This window comes from Ambystoma mexicanum, chromosome 7p (assembly GCF_040938575.1).
Source record: "Ambystoma mexicanum isolate Mex_15411 chromosome 7p, UKY_AmexF1_1, whole genome shotgun sequence".
NCBI lineage: Eukaryota > Metazoa > Chordata > Amphibia > Caudata > Ambystomatidae > Ambystoma > Ambystoma mexicanum.
Genome location: NC_090939.1, coordinates 833,668,263 through 833,696,022, shown reverse-complemented (window position 1 = coordinate 833,696,022; position 27,760 = coordinate 833,668,263). Strand labels below are relative to the sequence as shown.

General features: G+C 46.5%; 1 protein-coding gene across 1 annotated transcript in view; it reads left to right on the top strand.

Annotated features, from left to right (window-relative positions):
* Positions 1–27,760, top strand: part of ITGBL1 (integrin subunit beta like 1) — a 1,421,787-nt gene that overhangs the window by 82,592 nt on the left and 1,311,435 nt on the right. Inside the window, exon 2 of the mRNA XM_069637000.1 lies at positions 11,446–11,660. Coding sequence (XP_069493101.1) covers positions 11,446–11,660 — 215 coding nt within the window. The remainder of the gene's footprint in view (positions 1–11,445; positions 11,661–27,760) is intronic.

Here is a 27,760-nt window from a genome sequence, read left to right as displayed (position 1 = left end):
TCCCAGTCAGCATAACCGTAGGGCTTGTAACATCCTCGCGGATGGAAAGTGTGCTTGAACATGGAATGTCTTCACCTGTCCCCGAACCAGAGATGATTGTCAAGTGATCTCAGAGTTATAGGAAGGCTATTCCACAAGAACACTCTAGCAATATTCAACAGCTGGCCACCATATTTATTTGTCATAACATGAGCCAACAAGAGGCAGAAGGAGCTAGCAGATTTTAGGGCCCTCAGAGGGCAGGGCTTGATGTTTCTCCATTTCATGCAGCCTGCTGTCTATTCCCAGTAGGCGTAATGGATGAAATACACTGTTTGAAAGGCTACCCAGTTCTCCACCAGGAGACAGTGTAGAAATTTGAGGACTGGAGTAATAATAGTCTCTGGATTTCAAGCCAACAATCAGCCTGGCGGCCTTATTTTGAATTACACGCAACTGATGCATCAGGCCTTTACAGAGACCCAAATACAGGTTGTTCTAATAGCCTATGTGCTTGAGGGCCAGGGCACCAGTCAGCTCCACCTTATGGAATATATTTCTGCATGTCGAGGGGTAGTGCAATTTCTAATGACATCCTGTACTTGAGGGAAAAAGGAGAGCAAGCCATCATAGGTAATGCCCACATGTGTTTGCTGCTGATACAAGAGAGGGTGCACTACCCACGAGGAGAGGATGGGATGGCCGAGGTGAATGATCTTTGTAGTTGACATCTTGCGGCATAAGCAGTTCTCTATCATACAGTCCTTGTGGGTCGAAAAGCAGCTGATATGGGTGATGCATCTCGATTGGGATTGCCCAGATTGAAAGAAATATGGGCATCATCCACAGGACTGGAAGGAGGCCAAATCGGGAGTGATTATATCATCAAATGGCTTGAGATATATATTGGAAGCAAAGGTAGAGCCCTAGGGCACACCACTGCTCAAACAAGCAGACTGAGAAAAGAAAGATCCAAACCACACAGGCTGCTCTCTGTTTTGGAGGAAAGAGTCAGCGCACTTGAGAATCCGATCTTTGATGCCAAGAGACTCACTAATGTGGCAATAAGACCCGAGGCGGCGGGCCAATACCGCCCCAGGTAATGCCCGGGGCCGTAGTTATAGGCCCGAGCGTAGCGAGGGCCTTAACGAAGCCCCGGGCATTACCGTGGGTGGTATTGGGCCGCCGCCGAGGGTCTTATTGCCATTAGTACCCCGGCCCGTTAGACCGGGGTACTAATTGCTTTTTTTTTTAGGTTCCGAAACGTTTCGGAACCGAAAAAAAGAAAAAAACGACCGCCGCCGGAAAATGGCCGCCGACATGGAAAGGGAAAACGGAGTCCGTTTTCCCTTTCCATGGCGGCCATCGGGAGCGGATGCGCTGGGAACACAAGTGTTCCCAGCGCTTCCGCTCCCGAAAAAGGATTAAAAAAAAAGGTAAGTGTGGTTGGGAGGGTGGGAGAGGGGAAAAAAACAAAAAAGAAAAACGTACCTGCGTCCCCGGTGGGGGACGAGGGAACCCCCCAGCCGTGTGGAGGCGCAAAGCGGGGATGGCCCGCTCCGAGTCTCCACACGGCTGGAGGCTCACCTCGTCCCGCGTTGGGGACGCAGGAACAAAAAGGTAAGCTGGGTGGGCGGTGGGAGGGAAGGGAATAAAAAAAAAAGACTTACCTGAGTCCCCGGCGGGGGGGCGAAGGCAGCCTCTCAGCTGTGGGGAGGCTCGAAGCGGGGATGGCCCCGTTTCGAGAATCCTCATTGGCTGCGGGGCTGCCACGCCCCCCGCCGGGAACAGAGTAGCCAGCACGCACGGCGTAACTGGGAATACCATGTGGTATGGCTCACAAATGAGCCAATCACCACACAGTATTCCCTTTGCGCCGCGCGTGCCGGGTACTAATGTATTTGATTGCGGTGGCCATATGCACACTTTTGAATATAGCCAACAGGACAAGCAGGACGAGCATCACTGCAGTTCCATTGAACAGCAAATGTACCAACTCATCTCTCAAGCACAGCAGGGCAGATTCAGTTCCTTTGGTAGGCCGGAAACTAGGTTCACAGGGGCTGCAACATTTTTTTTTATTTGCTATAGCACAGTTCCAACAGCCATTTTTGATGGATGGTCGACAGTTGTATTACAGAGGTGTGTTTATGGTTGTAGACAAATGCACACCAGCTTTTAAGTCCACCAACTCATTTTATCCAACAATTGGCCCAGCAATTCCCCAAACACAAATTTCATAAATGTACGAATGTTCTTTGCACCAGTTCACTGCGCTGAACCTCTATAACCTGAATAGTAACAATATTAAAAATATGAATAATAATATACACTGCTCTGTTAATGTTAATATGAAGACAGTTGCCACCTGTTTACACATTTAGAAATGTAAAGATTCATCTATGGAGCAATGTGTTCATTACACTTAAAAAAACACCAGGCCAGGTTCACCTGCTTACATTTTGAAAATGCACCACTAATGAAACAGCTATTTGGCCAAGTTACATTCTTGTCATCAATAATTGTGTAACTAAAGAAGTTTATTGCCGCATTCACATGCTAAGTGAAATATATCAAGAAAGGCCAGTCATAGGTCGATTAATTAATTATTGATGTATTTAAACAGACTTGCATCCTTCAACGATTTATCAGAAATAGATTATTATTTACAGATGTGTTTTAGTAAATTTATCGTAACACCCTTCCCTTTCTAGAACATATAAGTTGTCTCAGCCAATAAGGAATGAGCATTTGTGGGCCTTCTGCCAATGGCATTTGTGGGCCTTAAGCCAATGGCTATCTATACCTCAGAGAATTGAATACAAAACACTCTCGCTCACTCACAAATGCCTATCCAACCAAGCTCCCAGATACCTCTCAGACAACTTCACACACCACACCCCGTCTCGACCAATCAGATCAGCCCAAACACATTGCCTAAACACCCCCAGATACAAACTCCAAAAAGCAGGAGGCTCAAGCTTCCCTGTACTGGCCACCAAACTCTGGAACTCACTACCCATTGATCTTAGATCCAAACCATCCTTTCATCGATTCAGACATAGTGCCAAAACTTGGCTTTTGGCCAAAGAAGCCTAGAACGACATTTACTACCTGCTAATGTACTCATTGCTTGCACAATCTGCACAATTTCAATCCTTGTAAAATTTGTCATGTTATGCACACTACCAGCAATTGTCCTACAATGTTTATATTACCTGTATTGTTTGTAACCATGTTGTGACCATGTTTGTAATATACTGTTATGTTGTAACCATACCAAGCGCCTGGATGCCCCAGGGCCAGGCAGCGCTATACAAATAATAAACTAAACTAAACTAAACTTATTTTCCAGTAGCTGAACGGGAATTCATCGTTCAATAATGGCTGGGCCAAGACAAAGGCCCTCGGTTCCCGCTGCTCTCCAGTAATCCTCTCACTCAGTGTTGTGCACCGTAGTACTCCCCCAATACCTTCGAGCTATCCAGCTTTTCCACCTACGGTCTCCCAAGACCACCCTAGTCTCTTCCTCACTCTCAGGTCTGCCTCTCCTCCTCCCTCTCTCAATGCTCCCTCTCTTCGTAGACACACTTGTCCCACGTCTCCATCCTCACTTTGTGCCATGGAGGCACTTTACACTGGTGACACCGTATGTCACCTGTGTATTTTCCTACTATACATGCTAAAAACCTTAGCCCTTAGGGGCATGCATAAGTGGTACGCTCAGCCCTGAATGGCCGGTCAGGTTAGGCTTATCAAGCACAATGGCTGCTTCCTCAGGTTCTAATGCTTAAGTAAAGCAAGGCACTGCAAATGGCAGAAGACAGGTTTTCCTGGGCATTTGAATTGGAAAATTGGCCTTCCAGACCACTTATTCAATCTGAGGTGAAAAAGACACATCCCCAATGTCTTGCATCGCACATAGGCAATCTGTAATGTTGTTCATGGGCAGGTTGCTTTTTGTAATATTGAAGTATATGTCTTTGTTATCACCATGTAGCTGGAAAGAGTATAAGAACTGAATGAGTGTGTCAGCTGGAGATTAAATGCAGCACATGAACAACCAAAGCAAGTGCGTTGGATCCTGGGAGATGCCAATTGTCATGATGTAAACTCCCCCTTCTGCACCAGTGTAGTACATCTGATAAGCAGGGATGCCAGCCAGAACAGCTGTGTCCCCGGTGGACTGCAGTCCGTCTAGAAGTGTCTGCTCCACCATGTCAAATGCCGTGGGACAAATCCAGCAGGGTAAGGATGAGTTAGTCCTGTCCCAGATCTTCAGCATCTCTTTCCTCATGAACATGAGGGCCCTTTTAGTCCTTCTGAAATGCATGAGACCTGACTGGTTGTTATTTAGGAGGTTCTGAGTTTCAGTGTAATCCGAGACTTGTTTGATCATTATTTTTTCTAGGATTTTTGAAAGAAAAGTGATGTCCGAAATAGTACAATTTCGGACACTTGTGCTTTTTTCAATGAGCAGAGGAACTCGATTTTTTAAATGCTAATGAGATTTGTATTATATTGAGTAGCATTAGCACATTCCTGCCACATTTGTGGTGTTTGGGTTTATAATGTAAGACTGGATTTGTCATCATTGTGTCTGAAATGCTCGCAGTTACTTTCTCTGGTAATTTGTGTGATGCTACTAGGCTAGCTGTTGGTTGGAGAAGTTTCTCAATTATTTCACTAAGGTTTGTGCTATTCTGTTTCGAGTGTTCAGGTCACCATCAAACCGTTTGTTGGCTCTTTTCTGGGGACGTGTGTTTTCAGAGTGTATGGTGCCAGGGTATCCAGAGATCAATTGCACCCTCCGTCTAGATATTCTAAAAGCCATTCTTGTCTGACTCGCTGTTTTCATTGGTCTGATTACTTCTGAGTGATATTAGCCTGGTCTCTTGGTAGTGTTACTGGCCTGCTGGGGCCAGTTGCACCCGTGTTTGCAATAGGTTACTGGGCTATGGGTTGTCTCTTGTAAAGGGATATTAAGTGAAATCATAATAACGAATGCATGACCGTCTATATGAGTAGAAGCCCTAATAATGTTGGGTAAATTGCCATTGGTCACGGCAGTGTGGAATTTCTGGTTTTATTATCGCTCACTGAGTCCAGCTATAGGTTGCTATCTTCCAAGATCAATTTTATATTTGCTGTGTGTAGAGCGCTACTTAGAAGGCCTGTTCGCTCTTGTTTAATGCATGCGTCACATGTAAAGGTATACCTTACATATAGGAACTATACCGGGTGTACAACGGCATTATTGGGGCATTGGGGACTGCTCGTGACAGCCGTTGCACATATGAGGCTATCGGTTACGTATGGAGATGTGAGAGGCTAGTGATGGCATAGGGGCATTAGATGCCACATTTCACACTCGGTGGTAGCGCCTGTAAAGATAGACTTTACAACTAGTGACATAGTATGCATATTGTTATGGGTGGCCCAATGCTCATGTGTTTGTGTGTGTTAGTGTTCCTGAGTGAGGCAGCGTCATGACCTCGTCATGACGCTCCTCCAATAAGAAGGGCTCTGCTGGCACATAAGGGTTAGTGCAGCAGAGCCCCAGGAAGCGTTAGCTCGTGTCTGTCTCATTTCTTTTGTGGACTGCCGCCGTGTGATCGCGGCCAGTCTATGTGGCTCGGCCTGGGTGACCTCAGTGCTGAGTCTGTTGACAGTGGGGTGACCCCCAAACTGAGGAGTGCTGGTCTGGTGATCCCGACATTGCAGGGTGTCCCCTGCCCTTGGTCTGCTGGGTGCCCCCAGCATGGCTGACTCATCGGGTGATCCCGAATCTATCTGTGGCCCACCTCGGTGACCGGAGGCAGACCACCACATTGGCGATGAGGGTGGTCTGGGCTCCATGCACTGTGATCGTGTGTGGGCTGCTGGAAGCCCGTGGAGCGCTTCTGTCTGTGGTGTTGGCCGCGTGGATTAGGAGGCCTCAGCTGCATGCTGGTGGCCCAGGGACCTTGTGCTGTATGCAGGCACGGGTCGCCTGGTGCCAGCGAGTGCAGCTATTTTGACGCAGCATGAGTGAAGAGGCTGCCGGGCCGTGTGGTCTAGCCAGAAAAATGAAAAGGGGCAGAGCTGATCCGCCGGCGGCCCACGCGCATAGCAGCGGTGACGAAGTACACTTGTGGGAGCAGTCGGCCCCCATCAAGACCCGGGCCACCAGTGAGACAATCTGTAAAATAATTGTTGGTTCAGTGTATCTCTGGTCCGGGGCCAGAAAAGGGGCGTTGCCTCAACCAGATCCCAGTCAGTGACAAAGGAGTGGGCAGGGCTGGGGTGTGCCTCGGCCCGGAGTGAGCGGCGGGTGCCTTCATACAGCCACCGGGCTGCAGCGGTGACACATATCAGCATCCCCTTAAAGCGGGGCAGGGGTGTGTGTGCCCCCAACGAGCCCCATGCTCCTACATCAGCCCACAACAGGGAAAGCCCCAAAAGGGGCATAGCCTAGAGTGGTTGGACCGCAGCAGGGATCATGGAGGAAAAGGGCATGGTTGGCCCACTTAGACCTGCAGCAATGCGCTGACCCCCCATGAGGGGACACTGGGCCAGCGCCAGCCCGTGTCATGGCTGGCTGTCGAAGGGGAAGTGGCAAAGCAAAACCGGACCACGTAAATAAGAACAAAAGGAATAAGGGTTTTTGAAAGTTTGCATCAAAGGCTACGCATGCCACAGGACATAAGGCAGCTATAAGGGCAGCACACTCGGTACCATAAATGTCATTTGACCCTTCCAAGCACCTCTGCCAGCATCACTGTCCCCTGAAAGGCGGTAGATCCTCACCATGTTACTGTGCACACTCCATGATCTAGCCCAGTTGAATCATCATTAAGGCCACAGTGTTGCGGCTCCTGAGAGAGTGCTTGTGCGCCTTCAAAGGCTTACACAGTGGTCAAGTCACCTGTGGCCCACAGGCAGTAGACACATCCGGTCCGTGTTCAGTATACACCATGGCAGATGAGGAGAATGAGGTGGTGTGCCGGCAGGGTGGGCAGCTTGCGTCGTTGTATCCCTTCAATATCGTGTGTTCCCCTGGCAGTCTGGGGCCCCAGTGGACAGCCTGGGTAGAGAACCTGGAGCTGTACTTCGAGGTGGTGGAACTCAAGGACAGAGCGAAACGCCCAGCCCTCCTGTACTCCACTGGACTGGCCATCCAGAGGCTGTTCAGGATCCTACAGCCCGCAGACGAGTCCTATGACGCAGCCATCGCTGCCCTGAGCGAGTGCTTCAGGCCCATGGTCAACAGGGACTATGAACGGTTCAGAATGAGGTGTGCGAGGCAAGAGGAAGGGGAGAGACTCGATGCATTTCATGGGAAGCTGCGGGGCATTGCACTGTCCTGTGCGCTGGGAAATTTTGAGGAGGACATGATCAGGGCGCAGATCATCTACACATATGACAACATTTTCATTTGAGGCTGCACACGTGAGGCTGTATTTTACGTTACAGGCTTTTGAAGGCATTACTGGCGCATGTTAGAAATGTAGATCCCATATAATGGCAGAAGCTGCCCGCAGAGAGTTGTTCTGGACCACATGGTAATTCTGTCAGGCGTATGAAGCCTTTATTGGGGCATGCACAGTTGCACTTGTCAGCGAAAGTCTATTTGCTTTGCCGATGCTTGCCTGCTTGTGGCATGGAATATCACCCCTCTGCCTGTGGTGAATTCTCGGGCGGAACACTGGTCCACCCGAAGCACATGGAATATGTTGCCATTAGGATCCGACCTTTTTAGTATTTTTCTCAAATCACCAGGAGTACTTTACAGACAGACATAGAGGTGGATATAAAGTGTGAAAAACGTGTGCTCTGATGCCATGACTCTATCTGTTCTGGGCTTGCATGGACCTCACTGTCGTATTATAGTGATACCTCCTGCTGATGACAAGATTGTGCAGACCACTGGCCACAGTCTATAGTTTGGTTTTTCAGATTGTCCCCTTTTAAAGCTAGCAGATACGTTCTGATACATCAACCATGACTGATACTTCCAAATATACGCCTCTGGGCTCAGTCTCTGGTGTCAGCTTAACAACGTCTCACAGCGATTTACACTGTCGCAGTGTTTATGAAAAGTTTAACATCTTTTTTGTGGCTTTCACCCCCACGGTGCAGGGCTGACATGGCTGGTAACGGGCCGTCATTCCTCGCCAAGGTCGGTCTATGCGATGCGAGGGCCTTGGCAGGGCTATGGGCCGTTACTGGCCCTGTCAGCCCCATCCAAGGGCGTGAAAGCCATTTGCGCCACAGGATTTCACCGGGATGCAAATGGTTTTCTTTTTTTTGTTCTCCGTTGGGAGAGGAGTGAGTGAGGACATCTCCTGATGGAAAAAAAGAAGGTAAACAAATGGCCGCTGCCATTGAAATTCACAAGGGACTAGGTCCCTTTTCAGATGACAGTGGCCATAAAAAACAGGTTAAAAAATAGCCGCTGTCATCCCAAAAGGGGCATAGTCTAGTCCCTTTTCTATTTCATACCGTGGGTGCGATCAGTGATGATACAATTGCGCCGTGCAGGGCTCAAGTCGAGGGTACACATGGGAGGATGGAGTCCTCCCACTTTTTTCAGAAGTCCCTCCACTTTTTTCACAGGGCACCTTGATATGCTAATTTCTGTTGACATCACATTCAATTGACATGTTAATGAGGCCCCCCTCCCCCCCACTTGACCGCTGGCACCGAGGAAAGAAAGATTGTGGTTGGTTGATCTGTCTTTCCCGGGTGCGAACGTGTGCATTAACACCGTGGACTTTCAATATCACTGTATCTGAGTTCATTTATAAAACATGATTTAACAGTGGTACTTGCGTGCTTCATGTTCTGACAGTACGCCTACATATAAGGGGCAAGCATTTCAGATTTACCTGTTCACCACAGACTTGGAAGAGACCAGAATTAAGAAGTACTACGGTCAATTGCAGGGCGTTGTCAAACGTACTCTCTCTTACCACATTCTTTAATGCCAGAGCACCTGGGGACCAATTCCGTTGCCTGACAGTGCGCTATATAAGTACCGTTATCACAATATAACGTAACACATGTTATTGTTGATCAGGCACCACCAAAGTTACGCCTGAAGCCCTCCTGTTTATGCCCGCCTAGGTGCAGTAAGACAGTTGCTTTCCCCTTTTGGACGCATTACGCTCCAATAGATGCTGAATAGAATATTATACTTTTTAAAAAAAAAAAAAAAACCTCTATCATGTTTGAAGATAAAAAAGATTCGATTACATTTGTGGATCACTCCTTTCTGGAAGACATAAGAGCACAGTGAAACGTGTGTTGAGAACTTCGTTCACTAAAAACACACTTAAAAAAAAAAAAGTACCGTGAAACAAAATGGTTGAATTCACATGCAATAACATAAACTAACGGAACTACACGCCTTTGTCTTAGTCCACTTTTAATTATGTTTGCTTGAGTGTTTCTTCCTTTCTGTTTAATCATTTTTCCCGTGCAGTAACGGGTTGCAATTCGTTTTTTTCTTATTTTTGTTTTTTTTTGTCCATATATGTCTTTATGGTGCTTGCTCTACTTTGCATATTTTCGCTGCTACTTTACACGACTGCATTGTTTATGCTCTATATTTGTTTAAAAAAAAATGAAAAAATAAAATAAATTGCATGCACCAGCTAATCCCATAATCCTTGGCAATTACTATTATCATGTTCACCTGCGCAACGAGGAGACTGGGATAGAAACGCAGCACGCACCCCCTTATACATTTGCAGCCAAAAGTGCAGGAGCCATCCTTTGGTTGCACACCTATAATATAACCCACAAAGTCCACAAAGCCTGCCATGGCCACTTAGTAAAGTCTGAGTTTTAAAAAGTGAGGACTGCTTATTAGGCATGGTGATTCCACTAGCAACTTTCTCTCCCCAAGGGAGTTTAAGGGGGGAACAATATATACAAATTAATGTATTCACTTTTGATTTTCCAAACTCCAAAATGAGACTACCACGTCCTCGTGTATACTATAGTTTATAGTTGAGAGAGGTTGTTGTTTAACCAGCATATCTTGGTAGTGGCTCATGGCAGGGTATCGAAGTGACGTCTTATACATCCTCTGATTCCTTCATACAAGCTGATATCAGTTCAATTTAAATACTCTAACACTATAGCAGGTACAGCATGACTAGCAATGGTAGCTGCATGAGCCCTATGGGCTATTTTCTTTTAGATTATACAGGAGTCTGCACACTTTGGCTCTCCAGATATTTTACACTACAGCTCCCATAAGCCCTAGCCATTACTGCCAACACTGAGGGAAAATGGGACTTGTAATCCAAAACGTCAGGAGAGCGGCAGGTTGCAGACCCCGGCGGCATAGAGTCTTGTCTACTTCTGGATTGCCTATATTGGTGGCTACTAATGCTGAGCTTGTCCGCCATCAATTTGTTGTTCTAAAATCATGCAGTTGGCAACCAGGGGCTTTACCATAAAGAAGCAACCCACAGCACCATACTCTCTGAGTAAGGTCTGTAATTAACGAGATGAACACATATCCCATGTAATTTGCATTATGCTACCAAAGGCTATATAACACTGCCAAACTATTTATTGCCTTACCCAGAATATCTCTTTTCCAATCCATTTTGTTGGTAAATGCCAAACTATGATGTGCCAAAGTTTGGACCTCTTCCTAATTCCTTAACTCATTTTACCATGTTGTCCACTTCCGTGATATGTCATATAAGACAATATTTGTAACCCAAAATGAATTGTAGTTCTACCACTGTTTGGTTGAGTAAAGCCATGTAAGTTGTATGCACTTTTTGAACCTATGCGGGCTGACCTGTGAACAATTTAGAAATTCTGGGCTGTTGGCAAAGGTAAACATTAAAAAGCCTAGGAGCCAATGTTCTTCAAGTGTTTTAAATCTAATCAATATTTGGATCCCGGATGTCCTACCTCAACCCAGCACATCGCACTTCTGTCTACCTGCATTTCAATTATTAACTCAAGCAAGGATTGTTTAACAGGGATGTCCTATCGAGGTGCAAGAATTCACGTTGGAATCTACTAGCCACTGCCCCTCCGATATTCACATGATAGCTTCTGTAATTCCATAACACTCCCTCAACTGCATAACGTCAGCACGACTCGTTGGGACAACCAGGGGCATTGCTAGGGGGTGGGTAAGGGGGCTATAGCCCCGGGTCGTTTGGTTGTAGCCCCGGATAGAAGCTCAGGGGCTACAACCAAACGGATATAGCTAGCCCTGAATCCCGCCAGTCCCGACATTAGATTAGCCCCTGATCTTTTCCAGACCTAGCAACACTCCTGGGGACAACCGTTGTGCCACATGTTTTCTGTGTGTAGAATTCTGTGAAGCGACAATTTAACTTTTCCCCATTGCTTCATGTTTGATTGTTTTGATCATTTAACATCAGTAACGCCTGATTTCTTGTTTTCTTTCCTCCTCATCAATTCCTCTCCTCTGTAATTGCTGATTAGGGGGCCACAAGTGTCCTCTCCCACCCAGTGCAAGCTGTCCCCTGCTGCTGCGGAGAAGCGATGCAGGGCTCCAGATGGCTCCCAGTGCAGCGGCCGCGGCACCTGTGACTGTGGTGTCTGCATCTGTGAAGTCACAGAACCTGGCAAGTACTATGGGCCGCTCTGTGAATGCCACGACTGGGTGTGCCAGACCTACGATGGTGAAATTTGTGGAGGTAAGATGGGCAAGAACTGGGCAACATTTGTCAATGATCATCCATCATTAAAGGTGCTAGTCTTAAAGCCTCTAGTAATTTGGGTGGCATCGCAATGCAAACAGGGGCAACCGATACCTTATATTTCAGCCATCACCAAAAGCAAACATTTTCACCAGAAAAAGTTCCAAAGGTTTTCTGAGAGTTTTTTCCCACTTTAGATTTTGTTTAAATAAAAACATTTTTTTTATAAAAATATCATTATTTGAGTTTCCAGTGTTTTCTGATGACTTTTTATAGTCATTTAATTCAGATTAGTTTGCACTTAAGGAGGGGTCTGCAAACCTGGACTCTCAAGGTGTATAGGCTTATTTTTCCCATGAGTCATAGCCAGCATAGTCTCTGGTGAGGGATTACATGGGTCATTGACCAAAACATCTGGAGAGGCACAGGTTGCAGACCGACGGACCAAAGTATTCTCTGTCTTTGACCTCACAATCGGTGGGTTCCAAGAAAATACTGCAACCTTTGCATAATTACTTGTGACCTCCTTTTCACTGCCATCCCGCCTCCACATGTGTTTCTATTTCTCTTATTGCTTACACACTCCAGAGGTTGTGTGCCGCGTGAGAGACACTCTCGCTGGTACATATTGCCCATGACATAATATAGCCTTATAAACTGAGGGAGGGGGGTCATTATCACGCTGGAATCGTCCACTCCTAAGTTATGGACTGAGACGAAGCCGAGAGACATAAATTGGGAATGGGTAATTATTGCAATTGATAATGACCCCTCCGGAGGTCCATAAAGCGTTTAGCACCAAGTGCTAGTCACAATAGAAATTTTGAAGTTGTTTCATTTTGTAATATTGAAACACTCATTTCAATTTTAATATTAAACTTGGTTGACCTGGAACAGTTTTAGCATGAACTCGGTTTAGGCGCAGTGTGAAAGTGAACAGCTTTTATTTACAAAAGTGGAAGTATTGTTCCATGTTTTAGCTTTCATTTTCTTGTGTTAAACTAGGTTGGGGAGTTTGGGTGGAAGAAATCTTTATGGGAAATCGCATTGCTGTTTCCTGAATGCCGAGAAATACTTTCTGTTGTTTTCCTGGCTGCTTCTGAAATCAGAATGCCTGGAATGCAGGAAAAACCAGTAGGTATTGATTGCTTTGCAGGCATTCTGATTGGCTGAGAGAAGCTCAATATTGACTTTAATGTGCTACATAACTTATTAACCTTTTGGCTGCTGGCTGGCAGGGGTCTTCAAGTTCCAAGAAGTGTTCCATAATGGATGCTCATTCGAACCTATTGATTGCCCTAAGGGGAATAAGGACAACTGTTTAACAAGGTTCATATATGTATAGGGGGTTAATCTATCAAATAATGTGAAGTTCGTTTCTCTTAGAAGTGCTGATTTGAAATAGTACACAGAAAATGAAGTTTGTAATTTGTTGTTTTGTAAACATGTTTTATAGAATCAGTTGTGTGGGTTTTAATTGAATGCAGTAAGATTTCACATTTGCGATTAACGAGTGTCGCGATATAGAGACGTTCACCAAATGTGAAAACATATTTTTGTTTAAACGGGTTAAAGATGGCCAGCATTCACATGAGATCAGTTTGCTTTCAGAGAAATGTAGTCCTCATCTGGATTTGGTACACCAAGTTTCAGTCAATATCAGAATGTAGGTGCTTCATTTCACGCCCCTTTAAATCTTGAAGTTGAATGTTTTCGTCATGTGACCGTGTAGAAGGTTTGCCATCTTACACCTCTCAGTTTAAGTCCTGTAAAAAAGAACGTATTTTCTTCAACTATTGGTCATAATTGGTTCTTAATTGGAAAGTTGATTCATATTACAATTTTTACCAGTTTGTTTTACTTTGTGCAACTACTTTTGTGTTTGTTTTTCTACTATTTGTAGGAAATTAAGATTTTTAAATTGCATATGTTTTAATCACATTTAACTTATGTAAGAAAAAATCCAATCAGGTTTTCAGAGTCTTTCAAAAGTTATGCAAATAATCTCCACTGAAATTCATTACACATGCATCCATCTAACACATCACATATTTATTGTGTATTTTCCTTAAACTTGATTAGATGTAACCACATTTTGATGTGATGATGCCGGTGCAGTAGGGTGTGATGTAAATATAAGGATATTTCATATAGCAAATGTCATATTAAATTCTTTGATTAGTACTTACCCATGAGAACAAGCTTTGCTGCCTCTGATTATTTTATGCAGTGTATTCAATGCCAAATTCATTATTGATTTGGGTGTGAATACATAGATAATCTATAAAGTAAATCCTGTGCACCCCAAGGACCAATACCATCTAAGAACTAATTAATTGAAACAAAACAACAATGACTGATTGTATTCTGAACACAGCAAATAGACACGCATGCTCACAATTCCCAATTTACAAGACATCCAAGACAGGAGCCACACATTGTTGGAATGAAGGGGAATATAGAATAACTTCTGGCATCTTTTCTTAACCCACAGTTTGAAGTCAAAGTGGCTAACTTTAAACAGCATATGCATGAGGATGAGGAAACCACAGGGGATTGTCATTCTCAAGAGGGCGAGCTAGCAGTGTGTAGGGACCCAATAAAGAGATGTTTGAAAGCCTCACTGGAAAAAGATGAGAGAGACAAACGTCAGAGATTAACAACCCAGAACAGGGCTCTATCACTGCAAAGGGGGTTATCTCACAGTGCATACTCATTTTCCATGTGACGAAATGACTAATACCCTGCAGGAGTACAAGGATGAGTAGTGGCTAAACTGCCTACTAAGCCCTCACACTACTACAAACCAACAGTGATCCCAATCATACAAGTGAAACAGGCACAGTAAAGAGATAGGCCTCCTTCGCCTTTAGTGGTAACATGGGTGAGGGCAGGCTATACTAGAGGGATATGAATGTGATAACAGTAGCAACTCAAATAGCAAAAGTAAAACAATCCAAAATAAATGAATGTCCAATCAAGTTTCTTTAAAGATATATAACATGCATAATGTAGATATAGCAAACACTCTGGGTATTGTAGCAGGTGTGAAAGAGAATACATTGCAAGAATGTCACTTAAAATGATATTTCTTTGTAGAAAAACGTGCAAATAAGTTACTTATCAGTCTTTAGGGTCCCAAAAGTGGGCCATGAGGACTTGACCTCACAAAAATACCAGAATCTGTTCTTGGGTGGTTTGACGGCATCACACCAGACTTAGAGATGCTGTCTTTGTGGGCCAAACAACTTTCAAATGTGGCGAGTCATGCTGATCGAGGCTGCGAGTCAGCATCAAGTCAGTTCGAAGCAGAGCTTTGTGCAGTTTGAAGGGGACATTTGAGCAATGCAGTTTAATTAGCCCACCAGAGTCGATCTGAAAGTTAAACCAGTTCGAGACAATGGTCACTGCGGTGTCGAGTCGCATGTGACCTGATACTTCCAGTGGTTCAAGTCGAGGTCCAGAGCAGCTCGATGCTGTTAGCTTGGTGATTCGATGCATTGTTCGAAGAGGCAGCGGTTTGAAGTCATACACAGCGGAAAACTGTTGGTCCAGCCAAGCTCATGACGTGCTTTGCTGGTACAATGCAATGTCCTGCTGGTTCAATGAATGCGAAACAGTGGTTTGAAAAAGCTCGAAGAGAGTGCCAAAAGCAGCCCTGTCGGTTTGAAAACATTCTAATGTAGTTGACTCATGAGCAGCGATGGTTCGAAGTTGCGCAATCCAGCTTCTTGGCTTCTTCTGATTCTGCGAGTCCCAGTCGAGGGGCTCAGGGGCAAGATTAGTCCTTTTCTTCTTAACTCCTAGCCCAGCAAGGCTATCTGGCACCTGCAACAGTCCTTCATTCCTGTGAGGAGCCAGGGTACTGGTGCAGATCACAGAGAGTGCAGGTCTAGATCCAACATCAGGGCACCCCAAATGTTCCCTGGGGATGGGTAGGGAGCAGAGTGTGCACCTGCCTTGGTAGAGGTCTCTGGAAAGAACTGCTCTCCCAACAGGGTCCAAACAAATTCTTCTGTCCTTAAGAGTGTAAGATAAATTTAAGGACAGAGTCTGAGACCTCTTCCTTTTATAGGTAAAAGTTAACAGGGGTTGGCTAAATGCAAGCCTGCTTTAAGAGGTCCAATGAGGTGACAAGTGACTTCTTCCTTCTTGCATCATACCCAAAGTGCTTTTCTCTGCAGGAAGTGGAATAGATAGTAAGGAGTGAGAAGTACACAGAAAACCAAGATTGAAGAACACTTCCTCCAGTCCATTATGCTCTGTCTGGCTGTTCTTACCCCACCTCCTCCCAAGCCTGCAGCTTCAAGGGCCCTTTTGGTATTCAACATCCTGGTGTGACTCTGACCTTTTTGTTATGGGTGTGCCCCTTGAAGAATGGTTCCCAGGAGTCCTCGTACTGAGGGTTTCCTTGGCTGGAGTGGTGTTAACCAATCACCCAAGGGATCAAAGAGACACAGCTTTCCTGCCTACTGTCCTGCTAGCTGAGCTGAGCAGTGGCAGGCAATCTGGTTAGAATCCACATAGCCTTTCTAAAGCTGGCCTGAGATCACAGTGTTGAAATGAGTATGATACAAACCTGATGTTGCTTTAATAATTGTGTGAACTATCAGTCATCATACCAAATATGATGAAAGCTCTCTATACATTTTTGTTGTGGATCAGAGGTGCATATTTAAACGCAGTTTGCAGTGACTTTGCTGACACAACAGCTGTCAAACAGGGCACCTGCGACCTTTGAACCTGTTGTGTGCCGCTGAAGAGGGCACAGGTGTTCACAATGCTTTTGGTATGGAACCTTTTTCCGCAGGGCGAGGGAGGTCTGGTTAGCTGGCCACCCTTTATAAAATGGAGTGCACATAATTCATATTTATTATTTAATCAAAAAATACCAGGGCTTCTACATCTTTACCAAATCACAATCCTTCACACTCCACAAATCCTGACAGTAGTTCAGATGGCAGCAAGGTGAGCTTTGAAAATGTAAGAGGCAGTGTAACATGCACCTCCCCAGTCTGGTTTGTTATATGCGTTAGGGTCCAACAACAATTTATTGGTTTCACTGCAGAACAGATCGTTGATACCTATGCCTCTGCATGCCAACTGGGGAGTGATGCACTGCTGTTCTGGCTCGGAGAGTGGCCATGGTGGCTATATATAGTTATTCAATTAGTTGTGCAATGCCTCCAAAGACACCCATGTGAGAAAGCTTACTGTCATAAAAATGAACAAGCATCTTATCGCCCAAGGCTATAGGATTGTAACACTGTGCCCATCACTTAGAATCCACACAAAATATTCTGGTGATGATGAAGATTTGTGTGCGAGCCAGCTAAAGTCAAATGGATGTACCAGCATGAGGAAAGGTGGAGACTTATACTTTGACAGGTGTGGGTGCATGCAAATCAAAAGTAAATCTTGAATTTTCCCTTTGTCCAAAATTTATTTGGCTCTAGCAATCAGCAAAACCACACTCAGGGTCCTTTTAGCACACTCAAAAACGGAAGGTTCTGCCTCAATTTATTTCACTCTTCCAACTAGTGGAGCCACTGTCTGAATCAATTAGCAGTGCCACTTGCCAAGTCATAGTACCATGCTCACAACCTCACAACTTTTAGGCTCTTCCTCAATGTCTATGGCTTTACCAAAAAGCAGGGCAACTAATGCCTTTTTTCAGCACTCCCATAGTGCACCATTCCCCCATTGTAGTGCTTTGTTGCACAGTTATCTTGAAAAGTGTAGGGTGGTGCAGGAGAATATATTTCATTCCAGGCATGCATTTCCACCAGCGTATTTATATTGGCCAGAAATTAATCAATATAAGGACAATTGAAAGAGAGAGACTGGTGTCCCTTTAGATGTGCCAGAGAGGAGTAGCCCATAGGTGGAGCAGGATTAATATAGCATCAAATTAGAAAGGGTAGAAATAATGAGTGTGGTCACAGAAAGGGCTGGTGTTGTTCTAACTCTACAGAATTATTAGCTTATATGTTCGATGCATATTATTGTCTGAGATTGCTCTTTAAATATAGCCAGAACATGTAAAGGTGTATTCGATAAGATTTACCGCCTGATGAGGCAGGTAGTAAATCTTCACACCATGCAGTAATGTGGGTGGAGTACGGGAACAGAATCTGATGTCACTGTGCCTTGGGCTATAGAACAAGTCGAGAGGTCTGCTTTATTGCCCACCTGTTATTTTACCACCTGATGGTGCAGTGAATGGATGAACATAATTGTCACTGCTCTTTACACCTGGACCTTGGCATTCCACACCACCAGATAATATACAGCCTTGTCTTAGCCATTTGAACCATCCATTTGTATAACATGAACTGGGATTTCAGCTTGTTTCTGCTCTTAAAGGGGGGTTTATAGTCTGAGGGATTCTCTGCTACTACGCCTGTTGTAGACTACAAGCCTTATAAAAATGGCCCACACTTTAATATTAATATGTTTGGAGGATGAGAGTGTACTCTAGGGAGAAGTGTTGCTGTGGCGGTTAGTAAGGTCCAAATCAACGTTGGTCTTAATTTCTAAAATTATAGACATGCACACTCCAATTTCCCTTCTCCACAATCTTTAACCTACTTAACACCATTATCATAAAACAATCGACTGCAAAATCCACCACAACATAGGAATTCATCTCAACAATGGTTCTCTCTGCATCATCAAACACATCAAACAACTATTAGCAACAAGGGAGAGGGAAGCAACCAATCAGGGTGCTCGGACAGTAGGCTGAATCTACCGATCCAAGTTCACTTTCCAAGCAACCTGACGGCTGCTTCCCCCCGCCCTGCCATCTCCCCCCCCCCCACCGTCACCCTTCCCTAAATTTTAAATTTCACCCTCATTTACCTTTTTTTTCCAGTGGCGCTCCAGTTCCTGCTGACCACCATGGAAATGGAAGAGAGGCTCTGCTCAGAGCCCCTCTTCCAGTTTCATGGCCGCCATCTTGCCTAAGTATTCTGTATGAATGAATGTGATGCTGCAAGGTCTCCCGTTCATTCATACAAAAACATTGCTGTCAGAACCCCGGTTTACTGGATTGGCAACCCAGGGAGGTAATCCGGCAGGCCAGATCGGGTGGTAACAGCATTGGGGCCCTCATTAAAGGCCCTTGCTATGCTCAGGCCCTTAACTTGGACAACCATCACAACCAACCAAAACCAAAGAAGTCACCACACTGCTCCTTCAAGAACTTCTTCTCGGGTGAACAAGAGAACAAGCTCTCCCTGGCATCTACTCATGACACCTCAGCAAATGTCAAGGGGGTTCATTCCGAGCTTGGAGGGAAGGTAAAAACGATGCCGGTAAAGGATTACCAGCATCGCTTTCCGCTACGGTCTATTTTGACCAACCAGACTGTTATTTACGGCATCGTAAAGTATGATGCCGTAAATAGAGGTCCAGGCACGCGCGCGCCAAACAACATGCTGGCATTACCGGTATGCCGTAAACCGGAGCTGCTCACAAGCCCTGCGGACATGCAAATAATGGCCGAAAAGTAGTTTACCGGCATGGAGTAAATACCAGCATCTCCGAGAAGGTGTTAAGAACCCTGAGCAGTGTTACCAAAAGCCACAGGTGCACACAAGCAGCACAGGTGGAGGCAATGGAGTCTGGCACAGCACAAAAGGAGCACACCCACACACCCCACCCCCTCCCACACCAAGATGATACCATTAGTAGTGCCATTACTGGAGCTGGAGGCCCTGCTTGCAAGCAAGCAAGAACAAAAACAACAACAACAACAACCCAAATCCCTCACATCAGTGTCACCCCCTTCATCCTAACACCAGAGCAGATGCACACCCTGTACCGGCTTGACCATGACACCATCACCACCATAGTGGACATGATCCATGACGACATAGTGAGCCTCATAGAAATACGCACCACCATCCCCCCTCTACTGAAGGTAGTGACTGTGCTCCACTTCCTTGCCACAGGCACCTACTAGCACACAGTGGGGCACATGAATGACCTATCACAACCCGTATTTTCCCGGATACTGAACCAAGTGCTGGATGCCCTACACAAGCACACAAGGGACTACATATCCCTACCACGGACTCCCCAGGAGATATTCAATACAAAAGTTGCCTTCCATGCACTGGCAGGCATGCCAAATTGTATAGGTGCGCTCGACTGAACCCACGTGGAGTTGGTGGTCCCGCATGCCATGGAGGTGGCATTTCGCAACCGCAATCAATACCACTCCATCAACGTGCAGATGGTATGCAACACCAGCAAGATCATCACACATTGCTGTGCCCGATATCCAGGATCAACTCATGACTCTTTGGTCCTGCGTAACTCCATGCTACCACGCTATATGGAGCGACATGCAGGACGACACCTAACACTACATGACTAACTGGTAACCTGGCCACATTCAACAACACATGCACCAGTCATCGGTGGGAGTGCATTGATGTGAGCCGAACAGGGATACCACAGCGTGTCACTGGTACTGCACACCCATAGGAGTGCTGTAAGTCACCATAGTACGGATCAGTGCAGAATGATGAATATGCTACTGACTACAGCCGACACTCCCTACTATCAAATCTCACAGAACACAGCACTTCAATGATTTTACCCCAAGACTGCTGCATGCATATACAATGCATGTTCTGCAAGATGTGCATGCACACCATAAACCATCTTGAAGATGCTACCCCCTCCATCATTCCATTGCACAGGACACATAGTGGGGCCGGGAATGGGGTCAACTCATCCAGGGACATGTGCATATGGGCAGAAATCACCTGCTGCCATGTAAGACTAGTTCAGTTGTCCACCATGAATGTACAAACACTTACCTTCATTCCCCTCTCATGCAGGTGATGGTGGCTATCCCTTGACGCCGTGGCTCATGACCCCTGTCTGAACCCCACACAACAGGCACGAGGACGACTGCAATCGTTCCCATACCCGTACACGTGTGGTGATTAAGCAGGCCTTTGGCCTGTTGAAGGGACGATTTCGTTGCCTCAGCCGGTCGGGTGGGGCACCCATCTACAGCCATGAGAAGGTGTCCAAGATCCCCATGGCATGTGTAATGCTGCTCAATATGTGCATCCGTCGGAACGTGCCCCTGTCCCCTGACATGGGACTGCTACCACCAGATGATGATGAAGGGTAGGAGGAGGAAGAAGGGGCAGGACAGCATCATGGTGCCGATGCACAGGAGGGATGTGCAGTGCGGCAAGCATTGATTGGACAATATTACAGACACACAAATCAGCAGAGGGTGTCATGACATGAGGACATAGGGCACTGGGTGTGGGGATACATGTACACTATGCACTGTCAGATATCAAAAGACACATGCGTAATGATGAATGTCCACACTGGTTTACCTTTGCAACACAAACGGTGTATTGAAATTGAAAATGCCTAAGTGAATAACAAACCCTCTACCACCCCACCACCCTCCCCCCCAACTCCCCCACACACCCCCTCCCCCTCCCCTCCATCTCACCCACACACCCTCCCCCCCAACTCCCCAACACTAGTCCCATGGTGTCCACGTAGGCCACATGTGGCTGATAGGCAAGTTACTCCGCGCTCCCGGGGCCAGGGGGAGGCATGTCCCGGTGGCGCTGGGAACGGAGTGACCGCCGCAGTGGGCTCGTCTGTGTCAAGTTACTGGTCGACGGGGTGTTCTCATGCTCGCCCTGTTGTGAAGGACGTGCAGCCTCCAGGGCATCAGCAATGCGGCTGAGGACCTCACATAGACGGTTGGTGCTGTCCGTCACCACCTGTCGCATTGCCCTTAATTCCTCCTGTCACTCCTCCCTGCCCTGCCGATTGTCCTGCATCAGCTCGGTGATGAGGGCGGTGAGCTGCGCTGCACGCTGCGCGTCATCCGATGGTGTGTTGTCCCTGCAGGGGATTGTGCTGCCATGACCTGCCAGGGCTTCGCCCGGGGGACTGGCTTGTTCCTGTGATGGTCCACGGGCACATTGGCCAGGTGTGTCTGTCTCGCCCGAGTCGCTGCATGAGACCTGTGGGTAGGAGCTGACCTCTGGGGAGTGGACGACAGAAAATGTGTCCTCCTCTGCCGCTCCACAGGTGGAAAAGGGGTTTTCTACAGATTCCAGGGGGGCCGTGGCTGCCACCTCCCCAGCCACGCTTGACTCCTCAGACCTTGGCGCTGCCGATGTTCCTGGCGCCACTGCAGGGAGGGGTGGGGGTGGTGCACCCTCCATGGGCCTTGCAGAAGCCGGTGTTGCACTTCCAGGTCTGCTCTTCTTGGCTGGGATGCGGCGGACCCTGCTTTTGCCCCTAGAGGTGGTGGGACAGCTGGTCTCGTGGTCCTCACTGTCATGCTCACTGCCTGTGGGGGTAGAAGAGAGGGACGGCATGAGTGATGATTTGAGAGCCAACTTTCATACATGGCTACAATCACATATTCAGTCATTTGGGGTTTATGGGCATTTGGGTATGCAACGGCACTACATTCAATTTATTGGTTGGATATGCATGCAGGTGTCGGTGTCACTCATGTTGGCCGGGTACTGTGCTGTCTGACTAGCACACTGTCCACAACAACTGCCCAGTGTGCCTTATGGGATAGGCCGTGCAGTATGTGCAATGTGCGTTAAGCCCTTGCACTTGGAACTTGCTTGGGTCGCAGTTGCTTCGCCATGAATTTAAGGCAAGGGGGGACACAATGCCGTGACTCCTTGCCCAGGCCTTTCAAGTCTATGTCATGGCATTGGCATTGGCAGTGTTGACTTTGGACACTCACCTCAGTCAGCGGACGACGTTGCCCCACACTCCATGTTGCCGAACCCTTCAATTGATTCTTGGCCGATCAAGCTGGCACACGTCTCCTCCCATGGCATCAGTTTAATGGGGGAACATGGGCCCCCTCCAGTCTCCTGGGCCTGGCTGCGGTTTGCCGAGAGGATGCTCTGCACCTTCAGCTGCAGGTCGTCCCACCGCTTGCGGCAGTCCTTAGGAGTGTGGGGTGTGTTGCCGACTGCACTCACCCTCTGGCCCACTAGTGCCCAGATGTTTTTCTTCCTGAGCACCGGCCCTCTCTGCATTTCTCTGCTGAAGACGATGTTGGCATGCTCCTCTAGGGTGTCCACCATCATCTGCAGTTCACCAGGCTGCTCCTTTCTTGGGTCCTTTTGGCATTCCTGATGCTTCTGATAGGCTTTTACAAGATTCACAATGGTCCCAGGGGTCCTGCCTGGTGAAGATGGCAATGGATTGTGTTTTTAAAGATGGCCACCGCGCTCCTTCCTGTTCCTGTGCGATGACGCTATTTCCGGTTCTGCTACTTAGCGGTGGCCGTAATTTACGGTAGCCATAATTTACGGCCACCGCTATTTACAGTCACTGCTATTGCCGCTTTACTCTATGGCGATAGTGTTATGTATGGTGCGCTTCATGCCGGTAAGGGCTTTTTGGGGCCCTTTTGCGGCATAGTGCTAGGTACATTACCGGCATGGCACAAAGCTTGTGCCCGTGAAGTCATAGTAGGCCGCTTTTAGCAGTCTATTACCAGCTTGGACAATGTATTTTCTCCATGCCGGAAATGACCGGTACTTACCTCCAAACTCGGGATGAGACCCAATCTCTCCCTAAAAGACACTATCAACACTGACACACCACTGGCTCTGCACCTCAACAAACCTATGTCCTCTGACCTCTGGTACTCACAAAAGCACAGTCCAAAAATCACACACTATTTGCTGGCCAGAAAAGATACAGCAAAGATCACAACAACATGAATTGCACACCACTCTCAAAAAACCTTAATCTCAGAATGGAGGAACCTCATTTCCTCTGCCAAAGCTACCTCATCAACCATCAACAAGACATTCAAATAAGGCACAACCCTCTTCAAGAACACCAGACACTGCTTCCAACCTCTACCAGAACCAGCAGTTTCCCAATCCACATACAAGTAAAACATCACCAACAAATTATTGTTGCACAAATGGATGGGATTCTCTGTTACACTGACAGCTCTAGTCATAACTCAAATAGCCTGTGCATCCCATCATGATTCTCTGCAGAATGGTTCCGGTTCAGGATCATCAACTTCGAAGAGATAACTGGCCTTCAAGGCTGCCACCTACAAAGACACCATCTGTCCAGCATACATTTTCAAAACTATCCCAGTGCAAGGCCCCACACTGCTTCTACACTTCATTAACATTTCCTACTCACAAGACACCTTGCCTTATACTCTGAAGACCAGCTAGACCTTTGCTCTACTATGGAATCTTACTATTAACACCAAAGACCTGGTCAAATACCTACCAATCTTGCCCCCAACCTTAATCAGAAAATTGTTCAAGAAATCAGTTACCCTACAGGTCCAGGAAATTTAACTCCCAACATAACCTCCCAACAACAATACCAGCATGTCTTCCAACCAAGATGCAGCATTGAGAACACTATAATACAGGTCACATACAAAAGTAATTTGTGTCTTCTGGATTTGCTCAACTATCTGTTGGATTTCACCCAGTGGACTACAAACCACGACTTAGTATCCTGACCTCACACTTGGGACTCAATGAATATTTTTGGGTCTGGTTTGGTTCCTACCTTGTCGACAAACATCGACTTGCTCAGATGGCCCTGAAACAATGTGTTATTGTATAACCAGTAGGGTATCAAAGGGTTCCATATTTTCACCAGTCTTTCTCAATCCCCACAAGAGGCAACTGGAAAACTGAAGACTAACTGAGACATCAATATGCACCTTTATGCCGATGATACAAAACTCTACCTGATGGTCAACTATGTCAGCGACAATCATTATCTTAAACGCTATCCCACACTTGTCCAGGGCTGCATGTCAAGTGTTTACTAAAATCTGAGTTCCAGAAGCATGGTCCTCCACACGCACAACCAAATACAACACTGTTTGACCAACAGTAAAACTTGAATAATGTAATTCTGCACTCAAAATACCTTAATACGTTCCATCATGAGATTAATGGCTTTCTGTATTTTTACACGTTTTTGAAATAGCATTGAGGGTCTGGTAGTGTTAGTTGCATGCGAGTAGGATGACATCTTTGTAATGCTTTGTTATGGTTTGCCTAGCTCTCGCCCACCTTCCTCATGCACCCATACTGTGTATAAATGTGTGTATGGCGTACCCTCTGCCAAGGAAAAGACTTTCACACCTTGAAACACCTGTGTATAGGCAAGTTATAAATGCTATATCATATCTACTGCGTTCTCCAAAAATATCAATCACAGAGCTAGCTTGCCTTAGTGCTCAGAGCAATGCAGAGTCCTTAGTTCCCAGACATAATCGAGACCCCTAACCAGAATCCTGCAATAGCAATTGTGCTGCAATGTTGTACCCATGGGGCCTTGCATAGATCTGAGAATAGCATTTCGAGCCCATTCAAACTCTAATTCTGGCTAAAATAACAGTCCTTGTTGGTCAGATCCTTTTTGTCAGGTGAATGACTGAGGGGGGAAAAGTGTGATTGGATTGAGGAAGACACTGGTCTGATTCACAGAACGTTTTGCAATGGGGCTTTGCCATTATAAAACGCTTCTGTGAATTAGGCCCTATAAACAGGAAGATGGCAGACAGGCCTATTTCCCGCTTTGCCACTATTGTCCCCTGCAAGTTATGTGTTTACGTATCGGGCTTGCCCCTGCAACTTCATACCTGATTAACCGCGCTTAAAACTGGAGCAAACATGGCGGTTCCCGTTGCACCTCTGAGACGCTCATGTGCAAATGCGACTCATTAAGATTGACTCAATGTCGTCTCGGAGGCCCTCGGAGCATCTCAAGATTGACTTTAGTTTTAGGCAGGGGTGTTGCTAGGTCTGAAAAAGATCTGGGGCTAGGCCAGTGTCAGGACTGTTGGGACTCGGGGCTAGCTAGTCTTTTGGCTGTAGCTCCTGTGCTTTTATCCGGGGCTATAAGGAAAAAGCCCTCTAAGCCCCCCCCTAGCAACGCCTCTGGTTTTAGGCTTTGTGATTCCGGTTCATATTTGCAGGTGCCCAACTGAGATGCTCAAGCCATCTCCTGGTTTGCCCCAGTTCAAATCTTTGAGGATCGGGCCTGATGCCTTTACTGCAATGTCCCAGAGAGCCTGGACTTTCCCAGTTGAGGCAAAGTCCAGCGGGCGCCTTGGGATGTGGACCATTAGCCTCCTGTGGTCCCAGAAAGAAAGAGCACGTTGGCTGGCTGTGAAATTACAGCGTGACGCAGGAAAATGAAACCTCAATTTCCACGACGTCCATGCTTAAAAAATGTGCTTTACACGTGAATAGGGATTTGATTTTTTATAGACGTCCCGCAGGACCCTTCTCAGATTTTCTACTCAAGAAGTGTTGATTGTGATGTTTAGTTGCTAAGGCCTGGCAAAACGAAATTCAGCTTGGAAGGATGGAAGGAATGTCAATACACCCGTTTCCTAAAACAGTGTTCAGAGGCCAGGGCGTGTTCTGCAGAGGCACGTGCGTGAACTCGGAATTCCTCGGAGGTTCTGACCGGCTTCACACCAGCCTGTCGTTTTTGAGGCCAAGATCCACAATTAGCTCGGGCTGACTGTGCAGGAATTCCGTTTGGAAAATGAGATAACTGCGCGCATTCATTCCACTTGTGGGTCTGGCACATTCTGTAGGAAACATATCGAAGCTAAGCTTCACGAAACAGATGCAGGAATAAAACATCTGATTAAATAAGTCAAGGGAGTGTCCTAAATCGCCCCTTCCCACCAAATTGCGTGTCTATGCCCGCATTACAGGAACCGTAATATTTCAACTAAAGCACTGGTGTGTCTTTTTTTTGCAATACTTTGCATATCAGTGTCACTTCGATTGGATTGAAAGTATGTGTTTCCCCTTTTTATAACTTAACACTTTCTCTGTCTCTCTTCTACTCACTCCCCCCTTAGTCTCATGTTATAAGTCATGTTTATCTTTCTTCCTCGCCCTCGCCTCCCTTCCCCTTTCTCTCTAAGACACACACACACACACACACACACACACACACCCCTCCCCCCAATAATGCTACAACTTTCTTTTATTATGTCCTTATTCCACACAATCTGTCTTTGTTCCAGTCTCTCGCCCCTCAATCTCTTCCTCTCGCTTGCACTTTTTCATTCCGTCTCTTTCTCCCATTCTACCTCTTTGTCCATCTTCTCTCTTTTTTTTGTTTCTATCTCGCTGCTTATGTCTCTCTCATCGCTTCTGTTTCCTGGCCCTCGTGCTTTCTGATTAGAGCTTTCCCTCTCACCTCTCTCTCTCTTTTCCTCAGGATGTCACTTGGAGGTTATCAGGGGTTGCCGCTGCCTGCTACCCCTGTCTCCCCCTATGCTACCCCTAGACTTGTCCCTGCGACCCCTGGGCCACGGCACAAAAAGTCAGTGCCAAGAGCAGATATCTGTGTTGCACCTGAAAAAAGGCGTTTGTACATGCAGCTATTTGTGCCACCGGTTCGTTCACCTGAAATGTAGATCTCGTTAGCTGGAGAAATAACAGGGATGCAGGAAAAACTCTGAAGCCGCCATCACTAACAGATTGGCAGTCCATTAGTGAAGAATGCCTGAATGGTTGGGTTCAGTGGCAGGGCTGTCTGTGCAGCTCATACCCAATACTGTAGCAACATGAAGGAGTATGTATGTGAGATTACGCAAAATGGTAGAGTACACCTGACCAGTAATGGTCTAAAAAATGCAATAGTTTACAAAGAGGGTGGGTGCCCACTAATTACAATTCAGCTGTGATGCAAATTTTTTGCCAAGTGTCCACAATGCGAGATTCGTGTGCATACATACCCCAATGTCGTCAGTTCCACAGTAGTGCATATATCAGTGTCCCTGATGCATCAGTAATGCTAAGAATGCTGCCTATGCTCTGAGGCGCGCGCGCGCGCGCGCGCGCGCGCACACACACACACACACACACACACACACACACACACACACACACACACACACACACACACACACACACACACACACACACCACCCCCCCCCCCCCCCCCCCACCTAATACCACTTCCTATGTTGTAAGAAATAGAAGGCACATGATACTACTGCTAGACTGAGACTCTTCCCGCTCCATATTTATGAT